This window comes from Perognathus longimembris, chromosome 24, assembly GCF_023159225.1.
Source record: "Perognathus longimembris pacificus isolate PPM17 chromosome 24, ASM2315922v1, whole genome shotgun sequence".
NCBI classification, from domain to species: domain Eukaryota; kingdom Metazoa; phylum Chordata; class Mammalia; order Rodentia; family Heteromyidae; genus Perognathus; species Perognathus longimembris.
The window spans coordinates 29,490,593-29,517,149 of record NC_063184.1 but is presented as its reverse complement, the minus strand read 5'-3'; the positions used below and the strand labels follow the sequence as shown (position 1 = coordinate 29,517,149).

The following is a 26,557-nucleotide window of genomic DNA, read 5'->3' as shown; positions in this document are numbered from 1 at the left end:
AGGCCATGCTTGGCCTAGAGGAGCTTCCTGTGGCCCAAACGCAGCTCGGTATAGAGAAAAGAGAGATGGAAACGAGGAGAGGGCGGCGGCTCCTTACACTGAGCCGTTTGGTAAGGATGCGCCCGCCGGGCTGGAATGAGATTAAATGAGAAAGGGCTGGGCCAAGCAAAGAGAGAAGTGCAGTGAGTGCTGGAAATGGAAGGAAAGGGCGCAGCAGGCTGCCGGGAAAGCCCAGTGGAGCTGCATGACCCCCCCTGGACCCCTCCCAGGATGACCCCCCCCCCACCGGGCCTCCCACGTAGCACTCGGGACACGTCCTGAACGACAGGATGGAGAACCAGACAGACGACCGGCCATGCACTTACATCTCAGCTTAAATGACCTCCAAAAATGCACGCGGGGTAGCTTATGTTAAAAAGGCACCAGAAATGAAGCGCGACAATGCAGGTCAAAGTATCTCACTGGGCAAGCCCCGCTCAGCACAAACCATCTTCTGTGAGGCTTGAGAGGTATGTATTTAATTGAAAAACGGGGGGGGGGGGGGGACGATAATGTTTGTCCCTTTTGAAAATTATCTCTCGACAAATAAGAGTCCGATACTAAGTAGTAAGCAAATGCAAAGGAATGTTACCACAGGAAGAAATCCTTGCAATAATCCCGAACCAGCTCAGTTTATAGATGAGGAAACCAAATGGTGAAGGTGTGCTTATGTTAACGGCGTTCCGCTAATCAGCGGCAAGGGCTAGGGTGACAGCCCATCTCTTAATTCCCACTTTGGTGTCCTACCATTTTGTCTGCACATCAATCTCAAAGCAACAAAAGCAAAACTTCACTGGGTTCATTTTACAAAGGAAGTACACAATGGAGAGTTTCAGTAGCTGAGGTAAACAAATACAATTTTCCCACAGGCTTTGAAATACATTCTTTCACTCGATCCTTGTGGCTGTCTGTCTGCAGAAAGCCTGGAGGCTTTCCAAGGATAGGTGTGCAGGACGTCCTACCACACATACACAGATGTGATTCAAAACACCAGGTGACCTGGGCTAAGCATTATCCTCCACCTCCATTTGTTAGGCTGTATCTCTACAGCATGACAATGCATTATTGCCTTTCCAAGTCTATCCACTGATTTCCAAATCTTTGAAGGGCATTTGCTGGACCTGCCCCTCCAAGGCCACTTCAGACCAATACATCTCAATGGGCTGATCTTCTGTTACTGATTCGGATACTATCCATGCATATTTTTAAACCAAGGGAGACGCTTGCCGTCTCGACAGCCAGGGTAAGTTGAAAGCGCTCAGAAAAATGCAAGTGAGAACAGCAACAGATGGTTCCACATCTTGCTTGAAAAGTGACTTTGCTAAACAAGTCATTGCGTGCAACCTTTCTCCAATGAAGGCCATAATGACCGTTGGGTCTCATGGGAATACCGGGAGGTCATTTCCATCTCTCTGGACTTTGTATGCATTTTGCAATAAGTTTAATAACATCCCATAAATACAAAAGGAAACAGCAGCCAGAAAACCCTTATGTACTGACCTGGCACTGTCTTAGCTCTCAGCTGTGCGAGACAGGGTTGTTTCTAAGTGTATTGAAATTTCATTCTGTAAACTTAAGATGTAGAGAGACCCTCTCTCTTGGTTATTTCCCTTAACCAGGAGCCTGGCATCCCCAGACTCTTGCTGGCCTTCTAACAAGAAACTTTGTCTTGAAAATAAAAACCATTTATTTTATTCTTAGCTGCAAAAGAACAGTAGCTTCAAAGAGAATTGAGTCAATGTGTGACATTTATCTTTATAGCAAACAGACATCATCCTCCCTCTGTCGAGTCCCCTTTCAGAGGAGCAGTGTAGCATGTGCTGGGCCACAGGTCACATGAAAGCAGCCTCCTCCTGACAGGCGGAAAGGCTATCGAGTGCTGGACTCTTTTTTTTTTTTTTTTTTTTTGCCAGTCCTGGGCCTTGGACTCAGGGCCTGAGCACTGTCCCTGGCTTCTTCCCGCTCAAGGCTAGCACTCTGCCGCTTGAGCCACAGCACCGCTTCTGGCGGTTTTCTGTATATGTGGTGCTGGGGAATCGAACCTAGGGCCTCGTGTATCCGAGGCAGGCACTCTTGCCACTAGGCCATATCCCCAGCCCCCGAGTGCTGGACTCTTAAGGAATTAAATACGCCATGACCTAGCCACCACAGAATCCTGCTTAGAAAAGATGGCCAGACCTAAAGGACACTATATTTTTTCATAGGATAGGTTTCCTTTGACCTAAAGAAGGTCAAAGCAAGGCTGGTGTGTGAATTACCCAAGAAAAGACCAACTTGGCCAGCCCAGAGTTCTTTGGAACTTCAAGACCAAACTTTACATGCCCTTTCTGGGGGCAACACTCTGAGAAACAGCAATTTTTTTTAAATGTAAACCCTGCGTTAACAAGATGGTAAGTCATTTATTTTTGTGGCTTTTTTACTTTGAGGGGAGGGGATACTATTTACTTATTACTTAGATCATTAGGCAATAGAACTTTTTCGCTTCTACTGTGAAAATCCATTCTACCTACTTGGAATCAAATTAGGATTTCTTTTTGAGGCAATAAGAATAAAAAAGCAAAGTGATGAGAAAGGCTGAAGAACAGCTCTCAATGCATTCCCAGGATGTTTTTTCTGAGGGAAAGCCAAGTCACACCTGAAGTCCATCCCTGAGACCTTACCAGAGTCTATACAAGGGGATGGGGTCGGAGAGAATACACATTTCCCTTGACTCCTCAGAACTCAACATCAGTGACCCTAAAGGAACACCACAGAGGCTCCCTATGATAGAAAAAATAAATAAAATTGAGTATTCTACAATTCTATGATATTTGGTACAATACTGGCAGAGGACAGAGCTGCTTCGCCAAGCCCTGGATTATAGGTAGAAGAGGCATGTGAAATATGGCGAGGGGGCATTCCAGCAAAGTTCATCCAAAAGGGATTTGAGAGAGCCCAAATCTAACAAGCTCCTGATTTCAACTGGAAATTTTCCCCAACATTTCACTGATTAGTAAATGCATCAAGTGTGTCGCAACAGATAAATTAGTAAAAAAAAGAAAATGATTTCTTATAGATCTATTCACACTAAATTCTGCTGAGAAGCCCATGCAGATGTTGGTATGGGTTGGGTGTATTCAAAACAAAAAGAGGAAGAAGGAAGGAAAGAAGGAAGGAAGGAAGGAAGGAAGGAAGGAAGGAAGGAAGGAAGGAAGGAACAAACGAACAAAGGAAGGAAGGAACGAACAAAGGAAGGAAGGCATGCATCTCAGTGTTAATTCTTCTACAAAATAAACAAAAGGCTGACCAGCACTGGAAACACATGAGCTCTTTCTCATGCTACCTGCATCCAATCATTTGGGTGAATTCCATTTTTCAGGTTACACCCAAGACCACTTCAATGACATAGCCACTGCAAAGTGCCTTTGAGACACAGTTGTATCTGTCACTTCTTTCCAGACTTTAGTTTTATTATTAAGTTGATTTAAGCTTTTCCCCCAAGTAACTGATGTCCAGATGAAATCCCACTGCCCCCAAACAATTCATACACGGATCCAATAAGGAGAAGCAGACAATATGCATAAAATTACATGTTCTATACAAAACAGTCTTCCCTCTCTTTGCTCCTTCCTCTAAATGAAACATCTGTAAGTCAGGATTAATTTATTCCTTTGCAAAATTACCCAGCTCCCCTTGCTCTTTCTGTTTCCTAATTTTAGCCATTTCTCTATTTCACCAGATGGCAGGTGAGATTGCTGGAGAAATGGAACTCAGAATTGATACGCACATCAAGATTTTAGAAATGGACACTTCCCCAAGCCATCAGGGAACAGTCTGCATGACTTGAAAGTCACCAGAGTGAAAGGTACCCACTTTCCTGGTCCCACTCTGCTCTTTATACAAGTTTTAAGGTGATTCTAATTAGCGTAATACAGCTCACTCGGCAACGGAAATGGCAATTTGTCACACATCCACCAAGCTGAGGTTAGCGGTGACCATTCAGTCAAGTGTTTGCCATTCCAAGCCTTCTGTCACAGAGCACTGGAAGTTGGGTGGGCATTTCCAACGGCAGTGTTATATACAGCGAAGGGGACTCACAGCCCACTTCCGGTTCTGGTCTGATGGGTTCTCCCTCCCCCTGCCTCTGTCCCCAGGAACACATATTTGTCACGCACACAGTTTCAAATAGAACCAGTTACACCAAGTGAGATTTCCAACAGGCGAATCCGAGAGCCTGAAGGACTCTCTGAGAGCAAACACTGAGTATCAAGGGTGGAGGCAACAGGACCTTCTTCTTCAGAAAGACCATCTGCACTGAACCATGGTATCAAGCTCACACACAGTTCAACTTGCCCACACACCCATTCCTTTACAGCTTGACTAGACCCAAATCAAATAAAGCACCTGCAAGGAATGCCTGGATGAGGTGTGATGGGCAGAGATCTTCTATGGCAAGAAATTACAGTCAAATGAGATGGGGGAGGGGGAAGCTTAAATTGTAGCAAAGAAGGAGTAATAAAAATGCTAACATAAAAGTATACACTGTGATAAATTAGGGCAAGCGTCGTTAACTGATCACACAGAAGTCTATGCGGCCGAGACACCACTAGCCCCTCTCCCCGACATCCACCCTCTCAAAAAGCAGTGTGTGTTTTTCTCTCTCTCTCTGTTCAGTGACGCCTTGCCCTTCATAGCAAAGATGCTTTGATCTTCTCCCATTAAATATATCTAGTATGGACCTAGCCTGAACTTGGTTAGGAAGGAAAAAATAAAACACACACACACACACACCAACATTTGTATGAAAGAGAGGGAGTCCTGTAGATTTGTAAGATTATTCATTACTTTTCAGCCACGAGGCTATTTGGGAAGCCTTTGTGTCACGCACACATGAAAGGCTCTTACGCGGCCTGCTTCTGTTTGTGGGTGCTGACTTTTTCTTTTTTCCTTCTCATCTCTGCTCCCAAGGGGAGCCGGGGTGGACAAAGCAAGGCACACAAGGCCGAGCGGCGGACAACCACAAAGGCCCGGCCGGCGGGGCTGAACGGGAAGCATGGCATACCTGAATTGGAGGGCTTCGAGACTCTTCCTTTGGGAACTGGAAGTAACAGCAATTCCAGGGACGGCGGTGCGGGCGGCAGGGCTGGGGGCGGCGGAGGCGGCGGGGTGGCTTTCTCCGGCTTCTTCTCCGAAGGCGGTGGCGGCGGGAGAGGGTCGTCGGGCAACAGGGAGGAGGACTTCTCGGCCAGGAGGGTACCGGCCGCCCTGGCCGCCACCTCCTTCAGGAGGGCAGCCGAGGAGGTCATGGAAGCCAGGGATAGGAAAGAGCTGGCCGGGGGAGGGTGCTCCTGGCCAGGAGTCAGACTCCGCTCGCTGACCTTCTTGGACAACGCTGCCAGGGTGGAACTGGCAGATTGGGAGCTAAAGGGGGAGGAAAAGGACTCGAATCGCACGGTGTCCTCCGTCCTGGAGAGCGACTTGTCCTGCAGAACGGCGTTGGCTGCGGCTTTCAGCTTGAGGATGGCCGAGTCTGGGGACAGGCCGCAGGCGGTGGTTGGCGTGGACAACCACTTACCTTGGTTCCAGAGAAAACGGCTACTTGGAGGGTACTGGTCATTCTGGTCCTGCTTTTCCGCCAGCTTCCTGGCCAGGACACTGAGCTGCTGGGCGTGATGGGCGGGCGGGGAGAAGGCCAGGTTGGCACCCGCGTTCACGGGCGACTCCACGCGGCCGTTGGCCGGGGCTGTTGTATCCAGTTTGAGAGAACCCGCCTCGAGCAGTCGCCTCAAGTTGCTGCTCAGGGGTTTATTCGAACCCGGGGGCTCATCGTCACACAGAGAGGACACGCCGGGGGACAGGTGGTCTTGACAGGGCAGCGAGTCTCGCAGGACCTCCCCGTCCAGGGCCACCAGCTCCAGCGTGTGGCTCCTGGGGGTGGCACTCCCCAGGGAGGTGTCTGGGGACGTGGACTGCTCTTGGATCCGGTCCTCCAGGCACAGCTTATAGTTCTCCTGCACTTCGCCGTAGGAGGCTTCCGACGGCGTCTCGGAGGAGTTGCCATACCAGCCTTCACCTTCGCTGAGCTCGGCCTCAGCCTCGTCCTGCCTACTAACATCTGGGGAGAGTAAGAAGAGCAGCTTTAGTGACGGCGTGGCCTGGGCGGGGGGGGGGGGGGCACGAGGGGGGGGGCGGCTCACAGAGCCAAATGAGTCCGGAGTAGCTGGGATTACAAGGCCCGGGCTCTCAGCACTTGGCTTAAGATGCAATTAATTTCTTACAAGCTAACAATGCAGGGATAGGAGGGGGGACACTGGGAGCAGCGAAGGAAGGGGTGACCTTGTCCAGACGAGACTGTAACCCCTCTGTACAGCGTCTTTATGATCACAATAAGAAATAAAGCAATCACACAATAAAAAGTGCATACAGGTATGTGCACCATCCCTGCCTAACTCATTTCACCAGCTGTTCTGAAGCCCAGAGCCCAGTAAGCACGCGACCGTGTTCTAATACGGCCAGGTGCTGCAGAAAGTCTAATCTCAACAGCCAGCGCTCGTGGCGTTCCTGACTTCTTGCCATGACGACCTCTCCCGTGTCACGCACGCTAACTTGTGAGTTCGATTCCGACAGGCTCGCTTCCGGGTGCACTCACAGGCATTCTCTACTCAAAGCCCTGGGGTTCTTTTCTGCCCGTTAATGTATCAGTCAGCCCCTCCCGGTCTCACCATCCGTCGCATACACAGGTCGGGTGGGTCTCCCCGCAGTTCCCCGCTCACCCCTGACCTCTGCCGTTTGTCTACCTTGGCTCCTGACCCTCTATCTAAATGTCTTTTCTCTGAGACGCCGGCTGTCCCTGCTCACCCTTCTGCACCTAGCTCCGCGATGTCCTCCTTACCATCCTCCCCTAGAGTTCTCACTCACTCATTTACTCCCTGAAGAAATCATTCTCAGCTGGCTCCAGTGGCTCATGTCTGTAATCCTAGCTGCTCAGAAGGCCAACATCAAGAAGACGCAAGTTCAGGGCCAGCCTCCTCCCTCCTACAACCAATAAAGAGCTGGATGGTGGTGTACGCCGAATACATCCCAGCTACCATAAATAGGAGGACCTCCCCCCCCCCACACCCGGGCATAAATACAAAACCCTATCTGAAAAAATAAGTAAGGCAACAAAGCGCTGGAGGCATGGCTCAAGGAGGAGAGCACCTGCCTGCCCAGGTAGAACTGAGTTCAAAACCCCAGTACAGAAGCAGTGGGTAAAAGACAAGGGGCAATAAACAGAGCAGTCAGGGAGGGCTTCAACTAGGTGGTGACATCTGAGCAAAGAGGAGGGAGGAAGCTGTGCACTCCCCAGGGTTCCACAAAGAAGAGTCCTTGTGCCCGTGAGGTCCACGGGGGGGCCTGGCCCGCGTGTCTGTGGCCCATCAAGAGCAGGGGGAGAGGAGGCCAGAGAGAGCTCAGGTGCGTGTGGGAACCATGTGTGACAAGTGTCCCCCAGAACAGCAGGACGCTGTGAAGGACTGGCATCTCGCACTGCAGGGTGCAGGGCCGAGTAACAGCACGACGACCGAACTTCCCTCAGTCAAAAGACTGTTCCGGTTACTCGGTGGGACTCGGGGTGCGGGTGGGGGGGGGGTGGCGCGGGGAGATGCAGGAGGCTGGAGTGCAGGTGAGGAATGGCGATTCCCCTTGCACAGATGGTGGGAAGAAGTAGCCAGGGTCTGTGCATATTGCTTTCCCTGGGTTGGTTTTGTAGCACTCTACGGGGTCGATGACTGCCTTCCCTTCCAAGATGGCGCTCCCTGGGGGTCAGGATTGGGCCTGCGTGCTGCCCTCGAGCCTTTTCTCCGAAGGCTAGGGGTCGCTAGGATGACGGGCATGAGCCACCTGTGCCTGGCTAGGAGGGGCTTTTAGTATCACATACCACACCGGGGCTGGCACGAGGCCGAGTCACCAGCAGAGCCCAATGCATGCGTGTTTAGGGATGAAGCAAAATCCTCAACTGTACCAAGTTCAGCCTCCCCCACAAGCCATTCCTCTTTCAGACCCAAACTAGCTACAACTAGCAACGCGTGAACTCTAAGCTAATACATTGATCTCCCCATGCTATTTAGAGAAGAAATGTCACACATGACAAATTCTCTTTCATGAAGCTAAAGTTCTGCAACTCCTTCCTGAGATTCCTTATTAAGTTATCAAGCAAATGTAAAATATCAAATGGAATTTGCTGGGGGGGAAAAAAAAAGGCAGATAGAATTGAATTTTCTCTGTTAAAAACCGTCTGGTTCCTTGTGATTTGCCACATTTCCTTCTAGCCATGTTGATTTCAACATTTTTCATTCCCCTTCAAGTCCGTGGTGACCTGAACTCTTCGTCTTGATGGCTTCTCGAAGGAATGCTTTTTACCAAACACCAAGCAGTCAACATCAATTTCAACAATAGGGCTAATTTCGTGCTTCTTTAGTAAACCATCTTTCCTGATTTCACATTAAATACCTTATCCTTCAGGAGAATCACATGACGACTCTCCTATAAATAGTAAAAAAGAAAAAGAAAGAAAGAAAAGAAAAAAAATCACTCCAGCAAAAATTAGTTATCTCTTGTTTGGTCTTTATTGACATTCATTAAATGAACAAATAGGAAAATATATACTTCCCACTTAAATACTTTTAGATTCCATTTTTGTCATACTGGAGTATCTAATAAGTCAAGATTGGTCCCAAGGACCCGGTATAGTGGTTCACGCCTATGATCCCAGCTAGGAGGAAGATGTAAGTTTGAGGCTAGGCCAGGGACAAGGTTAGTGGGGCCCCATCACACTCAATAAGCCAGGCACAGTGGCCTGCACCTGTCATTACTGAAGACACACAACAGGCACTGGTAGAGAGCTGGAGTGCTCTCAGCAAAAACGTGAGACCAAGGGTTGTCCTTCTCTAATGCAATTGAGATAACAAGGAACATATAAACCCAAGAGTCTGAGAACTAGTGTTCGGAGGAAAGGTCCAATCTCATCATTTTACTGAGACTACTGCACATGCTAAAGGGTTACTGGTTCAAACAAGCCACAGAGCCACCTCGTGCTGGAGCCAGAACCAAGAACCCCAAATCCCTGAACGCCTGGCCCTGAGCTTCTTAAACAAGAGAGGTCCTGGGACAGCCACTACTAGAGAACAGAGAACTCTGGCCTGCCCTTTGCCCCCATCCAGGTATCCTTCCACCCTCTGGAATCAGAAACCAGCAATGGAGTCTCCTAGCCAGGGCGACGTTCTGTCCAGATATACGTGTGGGAGAAACTGTTCAGAAGTAGGGGGGGGGGGCTGGGTTCTTATGTTCTAACCTCATAGCTCCCTTTCTTCTTTCTTGCAGGAACGGGAGGTTGATTCAATGGCCCAAATAATTCAGCACATCCACTGGCAGAGTCCCAAAGCAAAGCGCCACCCCCACCGCTACCTGCTCACACCCCGGGAGACGGCAGTATTCCTGCCCTAAAGCTAAGGGAGTGGTCAGGTCACACTCCATCTCCATCCCGCAGTGATGGATACGGCACACACGCCTGCGAGACCTAATCTCTGACTCTGTCTACAGGACAGGGGATCAAACCCAGGGCTTCACATGCGTCAGGCCAAGTGTTCTACCGCTGGGCTACATCCCCAATCCTTGGCTTTTTGAGGTGGGGGGGGGGGTCTGACTATATACTGACTATATTTCACTGGGAACTCATGACCCGCCCACCTCTGCTTCCTGAGTGCTGGGATTGTAGGTGTGTTCCACCAGGCCTGGCTTAATATTTACAGAGTACAACTTTTCCAACTCTATGCAAACACAAACCTCAAACAAACAAACGAATAAAGCATTCTTAGAGCAGTTGATGTTCCCTAAAATACCGTTGTGTCTCTTAGCCATTCGTTCCTCCATCCTTCACACACTCACACACACACACACACACACACACACACACACACACACACACACAGTCACTGAAATAGCCCCGCCTCTGGGATGCTCAGAAAGCAGTGGATAGAAAAAGAATGTTTTCTAAACTCCTAATACTTTATCAGTTACTTTTCCAAAGATGCTTCTGAAATGGAAGCTGTTCAAATGATAAACCACTGAACCATCAACACAAGGCCTCAAAAGAGCAAGCACAGGAATTCCAGGGGTAACATTTCCGGAATGATCTGGACATCTCCTGAGGTCAAATCAAAGGTGCGGGAAGCTTTCAGAGAGAGGAATGTAAGGGAAGGGAGAAGATGAAGACGGGAGAGGAAAATCAGACAGGGCTCAGACAAATAGGCATTCGGCTCACCACGCTACCGGGGTCTGGCTGCAAAGACTCCTCCATTCACTCGTTCACTGTATCCGCTGGGCTTCTCTGGACTTTCCCAGTCAGTGTCGTCGGGGAGGGATTCCGGGGGGGGGGGGTCTGCAGGGGGTCCAGCTTTCCACACATCCCCACTTTACAGCAGCCCCAGGGCAGCCAGCACCCTATCCCCAGGGAACGGCCACCGGGCTCTCCCGCAGCCCCTGGGGGACAGGCAGGCCTGGCCTTCTGCTTCTCTTTCAGCATCCGAGAAACCCCAGCAGCAAGACCCTTCCACTTTCCTGTCTGTCAACCACCACGGAACCTTCCGAGGAACCTGGGAAGCAAAGCGAGGTCCTGGAAAAAGCTTCCCTGGAATTTCACAGCTTTCTTATCCAAGACATCCCAGGGACGCCTCTAAATGGCCAATGTCAATAACTCCTAGTAAATAGGTTATTTTTAACCTCCAAAAAAGAAGCGATTTCCGTCGCTAAGCTTACAGCAACCTCTGCCTCCAACTGTCAGGTTCGCTGCTTCTTGTCAGTTTTACAAACTGTGTATGTGTGTTCCCTTTTTTTATTAAAAAAAAAATTAGAAACTCATAGAATTAAGGGTGAAAAACGGTGCAACTACAGAATGAAAATCCACTGAATGAATTTTTGTTTCCATGTTGTGAATACTACTCTGTTGGGGGAAAGGGACCAAAATTCCACTACCTAACCCATTTACTTATAATTCCGTTCCCCTACTGGATACCCAGTACGCTTGCTGTGTTCTCCAAGAGAATGGCTCTCTAAATCACATCCTTCTCTCGGTTGGATAGCTTTAATCAGGTGCATTTAATTGGTCCAATATGCAACTTGAAACATTCTCATTCAGAAAGACAGGGCAGACAGGGAAAGAATGTCGATAGGAAAGAAAGACTTCGGTTGAAGCAAGCGTAGACAGAAATCTAGAAGTCCATTTCTCCATCTATGCACATACTATTCCCATCAGTGTCCATGGAAATCTAGCCAGTAGGTTTCAGAGAGAGCAGGACTCAATCTCTCCCAACCCAGGTGTGGGCTGACTCTTGGTCAACAGTCAATAAACAGTTCCAACCCAGCTGTGGTGCCTACCACCTAACCCGGGTCATTGTCATCTAAGAATCCAAGTCTTCCCTTCCTGCCCAACGCACATCTACAGCAACATCTTTAGACCTGTCTTTCGAGGCCACACACTTCTACCATCATTCATTATCCCTGTAATATCTGCTACAAACCACACAAGCAGCTTTTACAAACAGCCTTCCCAGAAGCCAAAGGAGCTGTGCACAAAAGTCACCAGAAAAACCAGTGCTAGTAAGTCTACACTTCCTGGGCACTATTATTATGCTCAGGAAAATGTTCTCAGAATCAGAGAAACTCAGACACTCCCAAAGCCTGTCTCAACTGCTTATCCATAGGAGAGCGCAGGTCGTACAAGCATTCAAGTCACAATGGCTGACGCCACCACAAAGGAACACAGCCAAGTAAATGTGCATGGAGAAGAGTCACGCACATTCCAACGGCGCTGATGGATTAAGATTCGAACAGGAGACTCCGGAAAATCACCATCTTAAGTTAAGCTTTCTCCCCTACAAACCTTCAAAAAGGAATTAGCCTGGGTATGGAAAATGCTATGTTACATCGATTAACCTGATTGGTGGGGGGGGGGAGGGGAGGAGAATCTTCATTCTCCTAATTTTAAAAGCACACCATCTATCCTTTTCTTGAAGGCAGAGTTTACTGATTGCGTTACTGTCCTTACCAAGTTCTGAAACCAAGCCCGTAGCCATGAGCTTAGCCATCGGGGCTCCTACTTGATGCCGCGCTCACGGACAGACGGACAGACGGTGGGACTCCCACGGTGGGTGCCAGCCAACCAGCAGGACTGCGGGGAGCAGGAAGGGGATATTCTAATCCCTGCTCCCGACAGGGAAAGGGACACGGGGTCGGGGGGGGGGGGGGAGCTAGGATTAGACAGGCTGCCTGCCACAACTCCATCAGGGCTTTTCTCTCCCTGCCTCCCAGCTTCTTCCTCGCATACCACTTTCCCCAGGAGACTGAGAACCTGCTGCAGTAGGCTCTGGGATTTCACTCTCCATGACAAGCAAAAGGTCTTTCCCCATTCTGATTGGCCTGCTGGAGGTCATGTCCCCCTCCCTGGACCTATCACTGAAGCCAGAGGGTGGGTTCTATCCCGGGCTCAATATGGGTCACAGAAGAAAGGAGAGGAAAGAGGTATCCAGGAAGAGCAAGGCAACCGGCTCCATCATGTTTAATAAAGGGTTCTGCTGCTGCCCATCGAGCTGTTCTGAACCGAGTTTAAAATGGGAAGCATAAAGCACATCCACAGTGGGAGTGGTTTTTACCTGCCATTAAAAATATATATATAGGGCTGGGGATATAGCCTAGTGGCAAGAGTGCCTGCCTCGGATACACGAGGCCCTAGGTTCGATTCCCCAGCACCACATATACAGAAAACGGCCAGAAGCGGCGCTGTGGCTCAAGTGGCAGAGTGCTAGCCTTGAGCGGGAAGAAGCCAGGGACAGTGCTCAGGCCCTGAGTCCAAGGCCCAGGACTGGCCAAAAAAAAAAAAAAAAAAAAAATATATATATATATATATATATATATATTTCCTTTGTAATCATCCCCCCCACCCCACCCCGCCAACCTGAAACTAAAGGTCTTCAGGGCTCCAAGTCCACTGTCCGAAGCAAATCCAGGGCCAGGAAGCAGCTCACCAGGACAAAGGCTTGGAGACTGCAGTTCTGGAAAGATCAATAACCAAGATACCCAATGGCTGGCAGCGAGACCAGGAGGAAATTTTTTTTTTAAACTGCTAGTTATGTAAAACTGCCAGAATGGAGACAATATCCAGATTCCCCGGTGTGGGGCGGGGGGGGGGGAGAGAAGCAGAGCGAGGGGAAAGCAGGGACCCCCAGAAGATCACAGAGGGGCTCGGTGAGTATTTATACATCACGATGTTTGCCCAGCAAGCGTTAGTAGTTTAACTCCCATCTTCAAACTGAGCTCCAAACTGTACGTCATAACCTAGGCTTGATGTTCACACATAACGTGGGCAGGAAGAGCCTCTGGGGGGGTCCTTCGCCAGCTGCCTACCTCCATACCCTCCATCCTGCCAGCACTTAAGACCCTGAACCCCACTGCTGAACTCTGTGCTTCTCTTTCTCTCAATCTACTGTATTTCAGATTCTACCAGCACTATATCTGATATAGCAAGCTGGCTACTCCTGCCCACTTTTGCTGCTTCCACCTCGGAATCCATCACGACCATGCCTGGCCTTGACCACAGCAGTAGCCACCAACTGCCACTCTCAACCAGCAACCAGAGTGAGAGTCTCAAGCAACAGATTATGGTGGATTCCATTACTCCCATAACCAGAGCCTGCACAACCGCTTCGAGCTCCTCACAATCAACCTCAAAACCTCCACCTTAACCTTACCTGGACCTGAAGGGCCTCCATAATGTGCCGACCTGTGCCCCCTCGCCCCCGCCCCACGACTCTCCCCCAGAGCCTTTGCAATTGCTTCTCCCCACAGTCAGATAGCTGATTCCCTAACTTCCTTCAGTCTCTCAAACAGCACTTGAAGAAAGAACTTAATTTGTTGCTTCTCCTCATCCCTTAGAACAGTGCTGAATACAAAGCAGGCACTCAATTATTTGTCAACTACAGGAATGAAAAGGAAGGATGGACTTAACAAGCAGAAAGGTATCTATTGAAGGATAGACACGTGCCCGATTGCCTCAGGCACATACAGACACCAGGCAGAACCTCAGGTATGTGTGAACTTGCTTGGATAGGCAGGCAGGGCAATTCACCGAAGCCCAGCTGTCCTCTGGGGGCCCACGGAAAAGCCACCAGCTTCCTAGACCTGGAGGTACCTTCATTAACCTCTGCCTCCTTGCTCAGACCCCATAGAAGCCTGGTCCCAAATTCACCCCCTCACACAAACTCCAAGGGAAGGTCTGTACCCCTTGCTGTTCCTCAATCAACAGTCCTCCCCTGTTGATGATTGAGTTCGGCCTATTCCTTTTTTGTGCTCCTCAATTTTCCTAACATCTATGCCTTGGTAACAGTAATGAGGACTGTTTTCAAAATCATAAACTACAATACCATCTTTCTCGTGTCAGTCAAATACAGAACATAAGTAGGAGCCCATTCTGCCAACTCTTACACCCAAGTTTCCCTAATGATCAAGAAAAAAAAAAGCAGAACCCCTAACAGAGAATGCTGAAGCTGAAGTCCATTCAGAAAACCCCCAAATTTCTCCTGGGGTGTGGCATTACATTTCAATTAAATTCTCCATTCTACTCTATCCATAGTGAGGCCCGTCTTGACTTAATATTATTGTACTCTTTCCCACAAAACATCAAGGAAAATGGATTTTTCAGAACAATGCTACATATGTCTCTGGACACTCATCTGCTTTGGCAAAATAAGAATGTATGAACTAAATAGAGTGGTGTGCTCCTATAATCCCAGATACTCAGGAAGAAGTGGTAGGAAGATCTCTGGCTCAAAGCCAATCTGGACAAAGTTAGGGAGTTAGTTATCTCAAAAACAAAATACAAACAAAAGGGCTGGGAGTGTAGTTCACGTGATAGAGCAGTGATAAGCACGAGGGGCTGAATTTGCTCCCTAATACCATTAAAAGGTCATATGAAGCTACATACACGGTGGCCAGAGCTCAGTGCACATGGTTCACTGCTGATGTTATTTATGAATCAGAAAGCAGAGAGCACTAATCCTCTAACCCCCTCCCCCCCCATTTCAGAGGTAAGATCTAAAAGCACAGAGAAGAAACTTGCCTGGCTTGTTCCATAGATCTACGGGGCTTCAAAACCAAGGTGCCGAGTTCAAATTTTGTAATTAGAATTGTTTTGGAGATACAACCCAAAATTACTAGTCTCTTGGTCCAGAGGGAACTCCCATTGGAAAACTCCAGTGAGACCTTACGGCTGACAGTCCAACCAATGCAGACTGGGGCTCCGGTGTCCCTTCCCGATGCCTGAGCCTACATGAATGGATGCACAGCAGGCTCTCAAGAAACATCAGCTGAATGCATGAACCACCATGAGCAGAACACTGAAAATAGGTCTGCTGGTATGTTCCACAGGTGTATATCTGTCAGCAAATTGCACAGGAAACCAAGGTTCAAAAAAAATTAATGGCTTACACATTGTATATAGACACTGAGTGACGAAGCCAGGTTCAATACAAATCTAAGGACATCTAACGGACTGAGCAGCTCCTCTCTCTCTCTCTCTCTCTCTCTCTCTCTCTCTCTCTCTCTCTCTCATACACACACACACACACACACACACACACACACACACATTCAGGTAACCAAAAACTAGCAAAGGACTATCAAGCACTCCGTATTCTTTACATTTTAACCAGGGAGACTTTAGAACGTATATACCTCATAATATACAGCCTGACACGTTTCAGATGCTCTGGCAATGCCTTCCACTTCATTGTCCTCATAGTAAATGGGTCCATACACCTGCGGATCTCAGGCGACGATTCCTATCTTAACAGTCCCTTGCATACTTGGGTTCTACATTATATCATCAGTGAAGACATTTTCTTCCCCATGGGTAGCTCTTCCTCTTGGATAACCCGAGTTAACAACCATCAGGCTCATCAGCGTGAAACCAAGGGTAAATATCTGATACCAATGAGTGAATTTTGTCCCACCCAGAAGATGTTCAAGCTGTAGCCCCAGGATTTGTGAGTGACCTTATTTGGAAATGGGGCTTTGCAGATGACCCAGTTAAAGACAAAGTCATGAGGATGGGATCCACCATGACCTGTGTGTGTCCTTATAAACTGGGGAATCTAGACACTGAGATGGGCGGGTGCCCAGGCAGAACGCCACAGAATGGCTGGAGCTATGGTGCCACGGCTAAGGAGCTTCCAGAAGCAAGGAGAGAGTCCTGGAACATCCCTTTCCTGGGGTCCTCACCGGGGGCCTGGCCCTTTCTTCTCACAGCAGCACAGAATTGTGAGTACCTACATTCCTGCTGGGAGGATGCCATTGATCAGGGCGCCTCCTACACATAAACGGACGTGCTGAATCAAAAGCCTTTGTACAAGGGCTTAAAGACAGTTTTAATGAAATAAATAAAGTCCTATTGTCACTTTGGTGATATCTTGTTACAGCAGCTCCTGAAAATGGATGCGCTTCAGTCTGGATGGAGAATCCCGGATGTTTCTCTAGATTCGCTCGTCTCTGGATTCTAACCTGTAGGCTCAGTCACTGATGCCATCTTCATAAACTGGGTGTGATTGCAGTGAACTAACCTAACACTTGTCAACGTCAAGTCCTGAGCTGCAAGGACTGAGAATGGCCTACCAGGTTATTTCTGCCTAACCTATCAACTCAGCCAAATAGCTTTCAAAGGACAGATTTCTTTTTAAATGACACTAACAAGAGAAACTAGAGCTACTTAGAAAAAACAACAACAAAAAAAAAATATATATATGCTCAGTTTAAATATGTAGTAGCAATTTAATAACAAAGAAACAGGTCAATATATAACTTGAATCCACTTCTCAGGAGGAAAACCGAGACCAGAACAGGACTGGTTAGTCCACCGATTGATTACTTGCCCCTTTACCCTTTCCTGTGCCTCCGTGCTACAAGAAGCATACAGAATCTGTCCCCTCAAGCAATCAGAAGTAAATCTACCATGGCTACCACGTCGTTACCAGAAAAATTGTCTGCTAAGGCTGATAAATTGGTCGATTATCTGCTTCCTTGCCTTTTATTTCCTCTTGTATAAATGTTTTCATCTGAACATTACCAATACCTGTCATAAGATGAGAGATAAATTACCAAACTACTGAAATCACCAAGAAATCCTTAATAGATCAAAAAAGAACTTAACCAGGAAAAAAAAAAGGAGCCCTAATAACATAATAGGTCACTCTACAGTCTAAGAAACAGGATTCTATAGGTAAATAAATAGCTTCTTTGAAAAACCTCAGCTTCCACACGAAATGACAGAAGTTCCTTATGGGACACCTACGGAGAACACTGGTCAGACGCACCTTGCCAACAAAACACATGGTCAGAATCCTTCCATCTGCCAAGACAAAGCGCCCACAGGAAGTCCTTTCATGACTAAAACCATGTGTATATCCAGAACAAAAAGGCCCGCAACAGAGAAGTGATTTAGTGAGCCGACAACTGCTTTGTGTTTAGTGCTTAGATGCAAACGCATGGACACACACGCACACACACACACACACACACACACACACACACACACACACACACAGGAGGAGGCTCCTCGTCTATCCCAGCCACACATAGTCACCAAAGGATAGTGGTGTCTTTGATTGTGGATGAATATTTGCGATGGTCACACACGAGTCTCACGCATCAAAGGACAGCGGGTCACAAGGACACCCCTAATGCAAACTGAACTTCATGCACTGATTGAGGCCAACAATTTTAACCTTTACTCTGACCAGGCTTGGAGCCAAGGCTGCTATCAAGTGATCAAATGTATTCTTGTTCGTTCTCTCCTATTCTCTTCCCTGCTCACTTTCAGGGACACAAGTAAGAAGTCAAAGACAGGAGACCAAAAGAGCAGGAAAACTGACAAAAAACAAACAAACAAACAAACAAAACCCAGCCAACAAACTAAAGCGATTCCCAAAGCCAGGAGGACCTACAGGTAGAAGAGACTTCCCTTCACAACTCCGCATCGAATGGCTTCGTCCTCCTGGGCCTTGGAAGATGCCTGGAGGTGACTTCCTATCAGGCTCCCACCCCTGGATCTGCACTGACAGCTTTGCTAGATCCTTCTACCTGGGAAGAAACCTGGCTCTGTTTTCAAAGTTACTATTCCCAGCAGGGATGCTCAGAGGAGACGTTCATTCCATTTTCCCCCAAAGGTCCCAGTGCTTCTGGAAATGCAGCAAGTGACCAGGTTGAGATCACGGACTAGCACCAGAAGCCTCCGCCCCAAAGTCGAGGCTCTACAATCGAAACAAAGCAAAAGAAGCCTTCTAGTGTGCAGAGACACGGACACAAGCACAACAGCTCCTTCAGTCCTTCACCCTTTCCGGGGAGTATCTATAAAGTGCCCCAACTCTTTGTGAAGAAGACGTGCCCTTCCCACCCTCCCACAGAAGTCACAAATATTTAGTGGGCCAGGTTATCCTCCATGAATTTAAGAAAGAAGAGTAGACATGGATGGTCAATTTAAAGATCATTTGAGGGAGGTAAGTTGGAAAGGCTTTTTGATATGAACACATTCCACTAATCAGGCTTTGTATTAAATCTACATTGTTCGGAGTTATTCAGAGGAGGCCTAGATGGGGGGGGGGGTTGTTTGCCATTGGTTGGTTTTGTTTTTGTTGGTAATTCCATATTATCAGCAGTCGTTCAGTCCAACTTTGAGCGCCACATACAGTCTATCATGTTGTTGTTTTTTAATTTGCTGTTACTCATGTTTTAAGTCATCTTAAAGATGTAAACAGCATTTTTAACTCAAAGGGTTACCGAAAAAAAAAAACAAAAAACAAAACCAAATACAAAACCCGGGCCATATTTTCCCACTCTTGCCCTAAAGGTGCGAGTTGAGCACAGTGGTATGGAACTGTAATTCTGCATTTGAGAGGCTGAGCTCCAGAGCAGCCTGGGCCACAGTTGAGTGTGACGCTAGCGTAGCCTGTATGCGGAAATCCTGCTTCCAAACACCACGCACCTTTTCCGAACGGTGAGAGGAGAACAGGGCTCTAAAACAGTACTCGAACCCAGCTCAGGACAAGCCCCAGCCGCGTCTTTTCAGTCAGTCACCGAGTGAGGCATGAAAGACTTGCGTGCCTCATTTTTATCACATATAAAGTAAGAGGCTGGAACAGATGAGTGGTTTATAATCCGTATACCGGCAGAAGCCCCGGGCCTCGCGGCAAGGAAGGGCCTTGGGAGCCTATTCCCAGTTCTCACGGGCACACGCCTGACCAGCGCAGCTTTGCTTCAACCCTTTGGTTGTTGGTCTTCATTCTGATAAACACTAACTTAGATGACTCCAGGGATTTGCCAGAGGGGTTCCTTCATGGAATGATGACTCCTTTTCCAATCACTGGGTTGGGGAGTCTTGGGTAAATAAGACTATCAAAAAGAATAGAAGCAAAAAAAAAAGGAAGGAAGGAAGGGAGGATGGGAGAGAGGGAGGAAGGAAGTCTGGCTTATTCAAAGGGGTGACCTGCACTTATACAGATTTGTAGAATTCCATGGGTAGCCAGCTAAGAAGATTCTCCCTCCATTCCCTTCCCCTTCATCTAACCTCCTCCCCCCCACCCCCCTGCATCTCCCCTCAGAGCTCACACAGGCTAAGAGGACGAAGACTCATCTAGAGAGCAGGGTGGGACATTTAGCAGTGGATGGAGCACCGGGCCGATTCCTACCAGCTACTCCTGATGTTCAGTTAATAAAAAGCCAAGACCCTGCGATTTGCTAGCCCACAAGACTGTGTCAGGAGCAGTGATCAACCGGACAAATGGGAAACATTCTGTCTCCGCGAGTTAGACCTACAGACCATAAAACGGAGTGGAAACACCTGCTTCTCCTGCCATCCATGCGGGTCCCACGGCCAAGTGAACTGCAAGGGATAGACAACAATAAACTGGACGCCTCCCAGGCTCACCTGCTTTAAGGATGTAAAATATCTGCAGCTTCAACAACTGGCCAAGTTGATCAAATAAGGCCATGTTCGAAGTTTTCTATTACAGCAACGAACAAACACGTAGGGAGCAAAAGAAAGCAAGGCAAACCAGAAAGGGCACAAGCTCCGGGCTGAATCCTGCCTGGCAATTCACTGGGCCTCGGGGACAAGCCCTTCCTCTCCATTTTAGAATGGGATACAATTACCGGAGATCTTATGGGGCACTGTGAAGGTAGTTTGTACGCAGAGCACTTGGCACTGACTTGGTACTTAGTGAATTTTCCCCTTCCCCTTCAGCTGAGGGACCTCGAGATCCCAAAGGGCTATTGACACTGAGCCCAGCTTACATCACAGTCACCTCAACCAAAGGAGACAGGAAACTGCTTGGTTGTTACAACCAGGGAATCCAGATGCAGAACTTGCCTAGTCATCAGGAAAATCTTACAGTCCTGGCACAGTTGAAGGACAGAAAAGGAGCAAGAGCCAATAGTGGAGGGAGACTCTACAGTCTGGAATGTTCCAAAGACTCCAACCACAAACATTCCCTCTTGCACTTAGACTGTGGTAGGCTTTGTGGTATGGACCATGGCTTCTGCCCTGCGAGCCAAGTCTCCTCCTGAGTCATGTGACTTTCTCCAGGAATCTCTAGGCCACGTTTTTTGTGAATACACAACATGGTTCTTCACCTCCTATAGGTCAGATACATGAATTAGGCAAATCATTTCTAAAAGAGGGCCACAGCAGGAGGTGGTTTTTAAAGCCTAACCCACTGTTCCCTGCCTCATTTCTTCACGTATTGAACAATCCATAGGACATGCTTTCTGTCTTGGAGTCTGTGATCCATTAACATCATTCACTCATTCAACAGTACCGATGGAATAGCTCCTATCTCTTTGATCTGGTGACCAATTCTTGACTCCTTATTGATTTACTTATTCACCAATATTTATTTATCGGCCACCAACTACAGGCCAGTTACAATTACACGCAAGAATGTTCAGAAAAGGAATAAGCAATGCATTATTACCCATGTCCTTAAAAAGCTCAGTTGGTTAGGACAATGACAAATAAGCATCAGTAATCAATATAGGAGGTCATAACGATACATCTGTACAATGAGGCTGCTTAATTCTGCCCAGTAGCTGAGACAGTGATGGGATAGGAAGAGAGAAAGGAAGGGTATCACAGAGATCTCAGTATTGAAGCCCTCTGTCAGGCAAAGCAGACACCTGGGTTGAACACATTCCAGAAATAGAGTGAAAAGAATAAGCCAGGGTAAGGAAACACAAGTATGATCTGCAAGACAGGTAATTCAATATGAATGAAGCCAAGGGCATCAAGGTGGGGACAAGAGCAGAGGAAAGAGACTCCGGTGGTGACGCTCTTTCAAGAGTCCAGATGTCCAAACTTCCTCTTTCCTCCTAAAAGATCTTAAATAAGAACCACTTGTATAACAGAAGAAATGTCTGAGGGAAGTCTACCATGGTGACAGTATGACAACTGGCTAGGATAAGGAAAGAAAAGGAGAGATTGAGGTTGAAAAAAAAAAGACAGCAAGCGAGATATGGGTTAGCATTTGATTCAATTCGCGGAGTACAGACTACAGCAGAGGCAGGGGAAGGACATGGTAAATTCTAGACATAGTTTGGAAGTAGAACCAACAAGATCTGGTCAGTTCAGTGTGGTAAGGAAGGGTGGCATGTGGATGAGAACCCAGGCTCTTGACCCAAGTGAGTGAGCAAACACACACAGAAACCCAGGAAGAGAACACGGTAAACCAGAAACCCTCTCAGCGCCAAGCAAGAACATCTCAGCCGCCTCTGGAAAAATCATGCCAGACTCATGGCAAGCAACAGAGCTCCCCAAGAGAGAGACAGAAAGTCGCGAGGTAAACATGGCGAATCTTCATAGACCAACAATGTCCCTCCCATATGCGTTTAGAGGGAAGGAAAAAGGGAACGTAACCTGCTGAACTAACTTTAACTTAAACCTAACAAATATGGGGCCAAGCACATATGGCCACTCAAGTTTCCTGGCAGCACAAAAGAATCCAAAGGTCCTTCCTTGGAAGAAACCTCACAGACGCTGCGAGACGGTTCTTACTCTGTCTCTGGGGTCTTCCATGAAAATATTCACAAAGTGTACATGACATGGCATTACTCAGTAACACTGGAGAAGAGAAGTGCACAGATTTCCATCCCTACGTAAATACCTTAGAAGGTATTTACCAGGCTCTTCAAGGCCCTTCCAGTGAACTTCAAGTTCAAATCTGCTTTCCTAATGATTCTAAGATATCATCTGCCCTTTCCATTCTGTTGGCATTTATACCAATGATATACAAGTAATGGTAGGTGAAGCTGTTGGCACCCAAGTTCGGGTCAAGGCAATAGCACCAAACCATACTAGCAATCATTACATTCCAGTCTTACAGTAAATAAAATTGACACAGAAAGAAAAAAAAAATACCCTGCTGGTTTCATTTGAGAATGAATGTCTCTGATAACATAATAGGAATTAATTTTATTGAAAAATTAACCTCTGAGCGAACATCTTTTTTGTATTATGTGTAATGAAATATATGCATAAAACCATTCTGCCATCGTTGGCGTGTTTGGCAATGACAAGCAAAAGGACAGACGTGGCTGTTGGTTAGGAGCTCAACAAGCCACTTTTTCATGGGTGCATTCCTTTTCATTGAAGGAATAATTTATAAGTCGGTCAAATGTTGAGTCTCTGGCAGACTATTTCTTGGAAATGAATGAAGTAAAGCTAATACTACAGGGAAAAACTGACAGTATTTTTAGCCAATGATAAAATTCTGTTTTCAAGCGACCATTAAAAGTTTAGAAAACTGGCATGACAGATTACCAGCATAACAGTTAAAAAAAAAAAAAGCCAACTTTTAAAGATAAGATTCCCACTGCTAATAGCAACTTTTTGGATTACACAGCAAAATTTATATACATTTCATTCCTCTACCTAACTCAAGGATCCAACTTTTGACAAATGTTCAGTGCTAATGGTACAAGCATGATGGTTTATTCAAAGCACAAGCCCAGTAGATTTAATGTAATAGGGCACACACACACACACACACACACACACACACACACACACACACAATGTAATGTTCGAATTCAGTACTGCAGCTCATCTTGGAATAGTTTAAAATCTAGGAAATTTGGAATAGTTTGTAAAGTATCCACATTTATCTGAAAAGGCAACTACATATCTACATAAAATCAGATTTTTCTTTATTTTTCTGGTGCAAAAGATTGAATACGACAGCAGATAGGTGATGCTTGCTATCTTCTAGTAAACCACGCATTAGAGATTTGCCAAAATAAAAAAAACCAAAAACAATGCCGTTTATACCCCTTGAATTTAATACTTTTTTTCCCCCCACTAAAAAGATGCTGTTTGCAGTTTCCATGTCCTGCGTTGGCATCATTATTTTAACGGTTAAAAAGTAATTACATTTCCCAGTCTGACTCTCTAATATAAAGCAAGGACACAGAAGCTCACTGGCATCCTCAAGAATTCCCAAGTTCTGGGAAAAGCGTTCTTGAGACCAAACTGTTTGAGAACCGGTGTGTTAGGAACTTCCCCAGCGGACATGCGTGTTACAGAAACACTGCTCCTAACAGGAAATCGGGGCGCAGAGCAGACCTCCCTCATGGTATGTTTTCATGGTATAGCACTAGAACGCGTGAACATGCATGAACTCAGCGCTGCTAGCTACAAGCTTCTCAAAGCATCCTGGTGAATGGTTACACCGAGAGATATATGTATACAGGAGCCGGTTCAAGTCACCTGTCAGGGCCCTTCTAAGAACTTCCAGTCATTTGGGGTAGGATAGAAGTGTTAGACTCTTAAAACCACTTGATAGGAGGAGAAAGAGTTCCCTAAGGCAAATACTGCTTTGCTTAGTTTCTCTATTATAAAATTAGAAATCAGTTCCTACTGTGTAGGAGGCACCGCCACTTTGAGGAAGTCCAAAGATGCAAAACTAAATGACACGATAAAGCTATGGAGAGTATATAATGGAACCTATAGGGCAGAGGCAGCAGAAGAAAAGACACAGGCAGGTGACGGTATTGGGATGTGCTGGGCTGGGCGGGCAGCTTCTGTCACTACGCCTAATTAGGATGTGGAAGGCAGCAGGATTCCACGGACACGCATGAAGAAAGCCATACCACGGCCTTCCCTAGCAGTGCCTCGGCAGTACTGGGTTCAAGAAGCCCACCTCGTAGACCCTCCCATGGGGCCCTCCCCAGTGGCACTCACTGCCTGTGTCCTGGCTGGTTTTGCAAGAAAGGATTCTCTTCTTTAAAAGGCCATCACCTTCCTTTAAGGTTGTGGTCGTCCTTCTCCTCCTCCTCTTTTTCTCCCAGTGGGACAAACGACCACATTTCACAGTTGATAAAGTGAGTGGTACCCACACCTCTAAATCGAGCAAGCACAACCTCTAGCTGCCAGCCTCCGCCCGTATCTTTATGTGGCCGGACGGGCCGCGAGGGTTAGTGACGTCCCCTTCTTCTCCTGCCCATCTGAGGTGGCTTTCCGTCTCTTACGGACGAGGGCAGGCTCTCTCTGGGCACCGTGTGAATGGCCCTCCCGTCTCCCAGGCTGTCTGGGATGTTGCTCCTCCACGGGCAACTTCTGCCCAACAGTGTGTGTTTCTGCAAACATTTACACACTGAATTTCTAGTGTCGTGTCTCACACTTGTTAGTGTATCGATTTGTACGGATCCTGGTATTGGAATGGGTCAACATTTTTGAAAGAGCTATCTGCAGAGACTGCAAGCCACAGGACTCCTGGGAGCAGAAACATAGTGAAAACTAAGGAGACGCAGAATGCGAGCTACAGGTCAGCGCCTTGCCTCCAGCCACACCTCAACCCTGCAAAGGCCAACTATCCATCCAGCAAACTGAAAGAGGGGCTCCCCTAACGTAGGAACCCTTTTCCAACTTTATAATAAAAGCTAAGCAAGGCGGCATTCACTGCAGAGAACTCTTACTCCTCCTATCAAGTGATTTTTTAGAGTCCAACACTTCTATCCTACCCCAAATGACTGGAAGTTCTTAGAAACGCCCTGACAGGTGACTGAGCCGGCTCCTGTATGCACACATCTCTCGTTGTTTTGTTTTATTGAGGACCACGCTCTATGGCACGAGATCTCTTCAAACTTGTGATCCTCCTGCTAGAATTACGGGCGTGCACTACACCAAGCAGGCGAGGTGCTTGTTGTTTTTGCTGTTGTCTTGTTTCTCTTTATTCAACAGGTCCTCATCATCTCACGCAAAAGGTATCTTCCCTGATCACATCCACCGTCATGGTCCCAGTCTCTGTGTTCTGCTCAGCATCTTACATGTGTGTGAAAATACTTCTCACGCTCAATCTGAATTCTGGGTTTGCCTCTCTTTCTCTGCCCGCTTGGATCTTGACGGGGGTGGGTGGGGGGGAGACTGGGCTGACTCCGCGCGGCAGTTCCCACCTCTAACCTGTGGCTCAACCACCGCTGGAGGAATGAATGAATGAATGAGGGCAGGCATGAAGGCTTGGTTACCACCCAAGCTGACAACGTGGGATGCGTGACACCGCTGAGAGCTCCCCTGTCACCTGACAGAGCTTCAGACATCGAGATGGAGCCAGCAGGCATGATTTCTATCCGCCCCCACTCCCCTCCTCCGATTCAGCCCCCCCACCCCGCCACTGCCTCAATGCTTCCTTGGAGGGTGACTTCAAGCGCGGACACTGTTCTCAAAGCCTCCTTCCTGGCAAGGAGTCGGTCCATTCCTCGTTTTAATCGGAGCTCCCCAATCCCCACTGCCATGGCGTCAGTTTACAAGAGCCACGTGGCCCCCCCTTGTTCTGATCCCAGTGCTGGGCGAGAGCACCCGCGTCAACGCGGCCGAGGGCATCCGTGTTTCCAAAGAGAGGCTGAATTTTAAATATTACTTGTTGATTACAGTGATTATCTCTGGGGGTGGAGGCTGGGAGGAGGCAACTTTCACATTTTAAACATTTATACAGGGCTTTAATTATTTATACTAAGCATGTACCATGTTTGTCATTAAGAGTCAACATAAAGGCTATGGTTATAGCTCAGTGATAAAGCACTTGCCAAGAAGGTGTACAAGGCCCTGGGTTTGATCCCCAGTACCCCCTTCTCCCCCCCCACCCGTGGCACCTCCATCACAGGGTAGAATCCAGACCCCACATCTAGAGCAGCAAATCTCTCTCCTTCACAAATGTCAGAACGCAGCTCACTGTCCATTGATTTCTCTCTTCCTTAAGGTCAGATTAAAGCCCAGCAAGCTCTCATTGAAGCTTGGAGCCCCCGTATGCACAGAGCGGTGAAGCAACTCGACGAAGGTCACAATACCTATGAGAGCTCTCGGTGACGTGGAGAGGGAACGGGGGAGAAGACTGTGGTCTCCTGGGAGGAAGGACTATGAGGGAGAAAACTGGAGTCCCTCCCTCCTGGCTGGTACATAGGTCCTTGAGTCTCT

The 26,557-nt window shown here is 47.6% G+C and overlaps 1 protein-coding gene and 1 long non-coding RNA gene across 7 annotated transcripts in view; one reads left to right on the top strand and one right to left on the bottom strand.

Moving 5' to 3' along the window:
* The window catches only part of Znf827 (zinc finger protein 827), a 166,117-nt gene that overhangs the window by 128,451 nt on the left and 11,109 nt on the right, over nt 1-26,557 (bottom strand). For all 6 annotated transcript variants that reach the window (XM_048333774.1, XM_048333769.1, XM_048333772.1 and 3 more), the window contains exon 2: nt 5,081-6,133. In XM_048333774.1, coding sequence (XP_048189731.1) covers nt 5,081-6,133 — 1,053 coding nt within the window. The remainder of the gene's footprint in view (nt 1-5,080; nt 6,134-26,557) is intronic.
* Nucleotides 692-22,090, top strand: LOC125341685. The gene is made up of 3 exons (XR_007209048.1): nt 692-702; nt 8,901-8,905; nt 20,274-22,090. It is a non-coding gene; the product is annotated as an uncharacterized LOC125341685 (long non-coding RNA).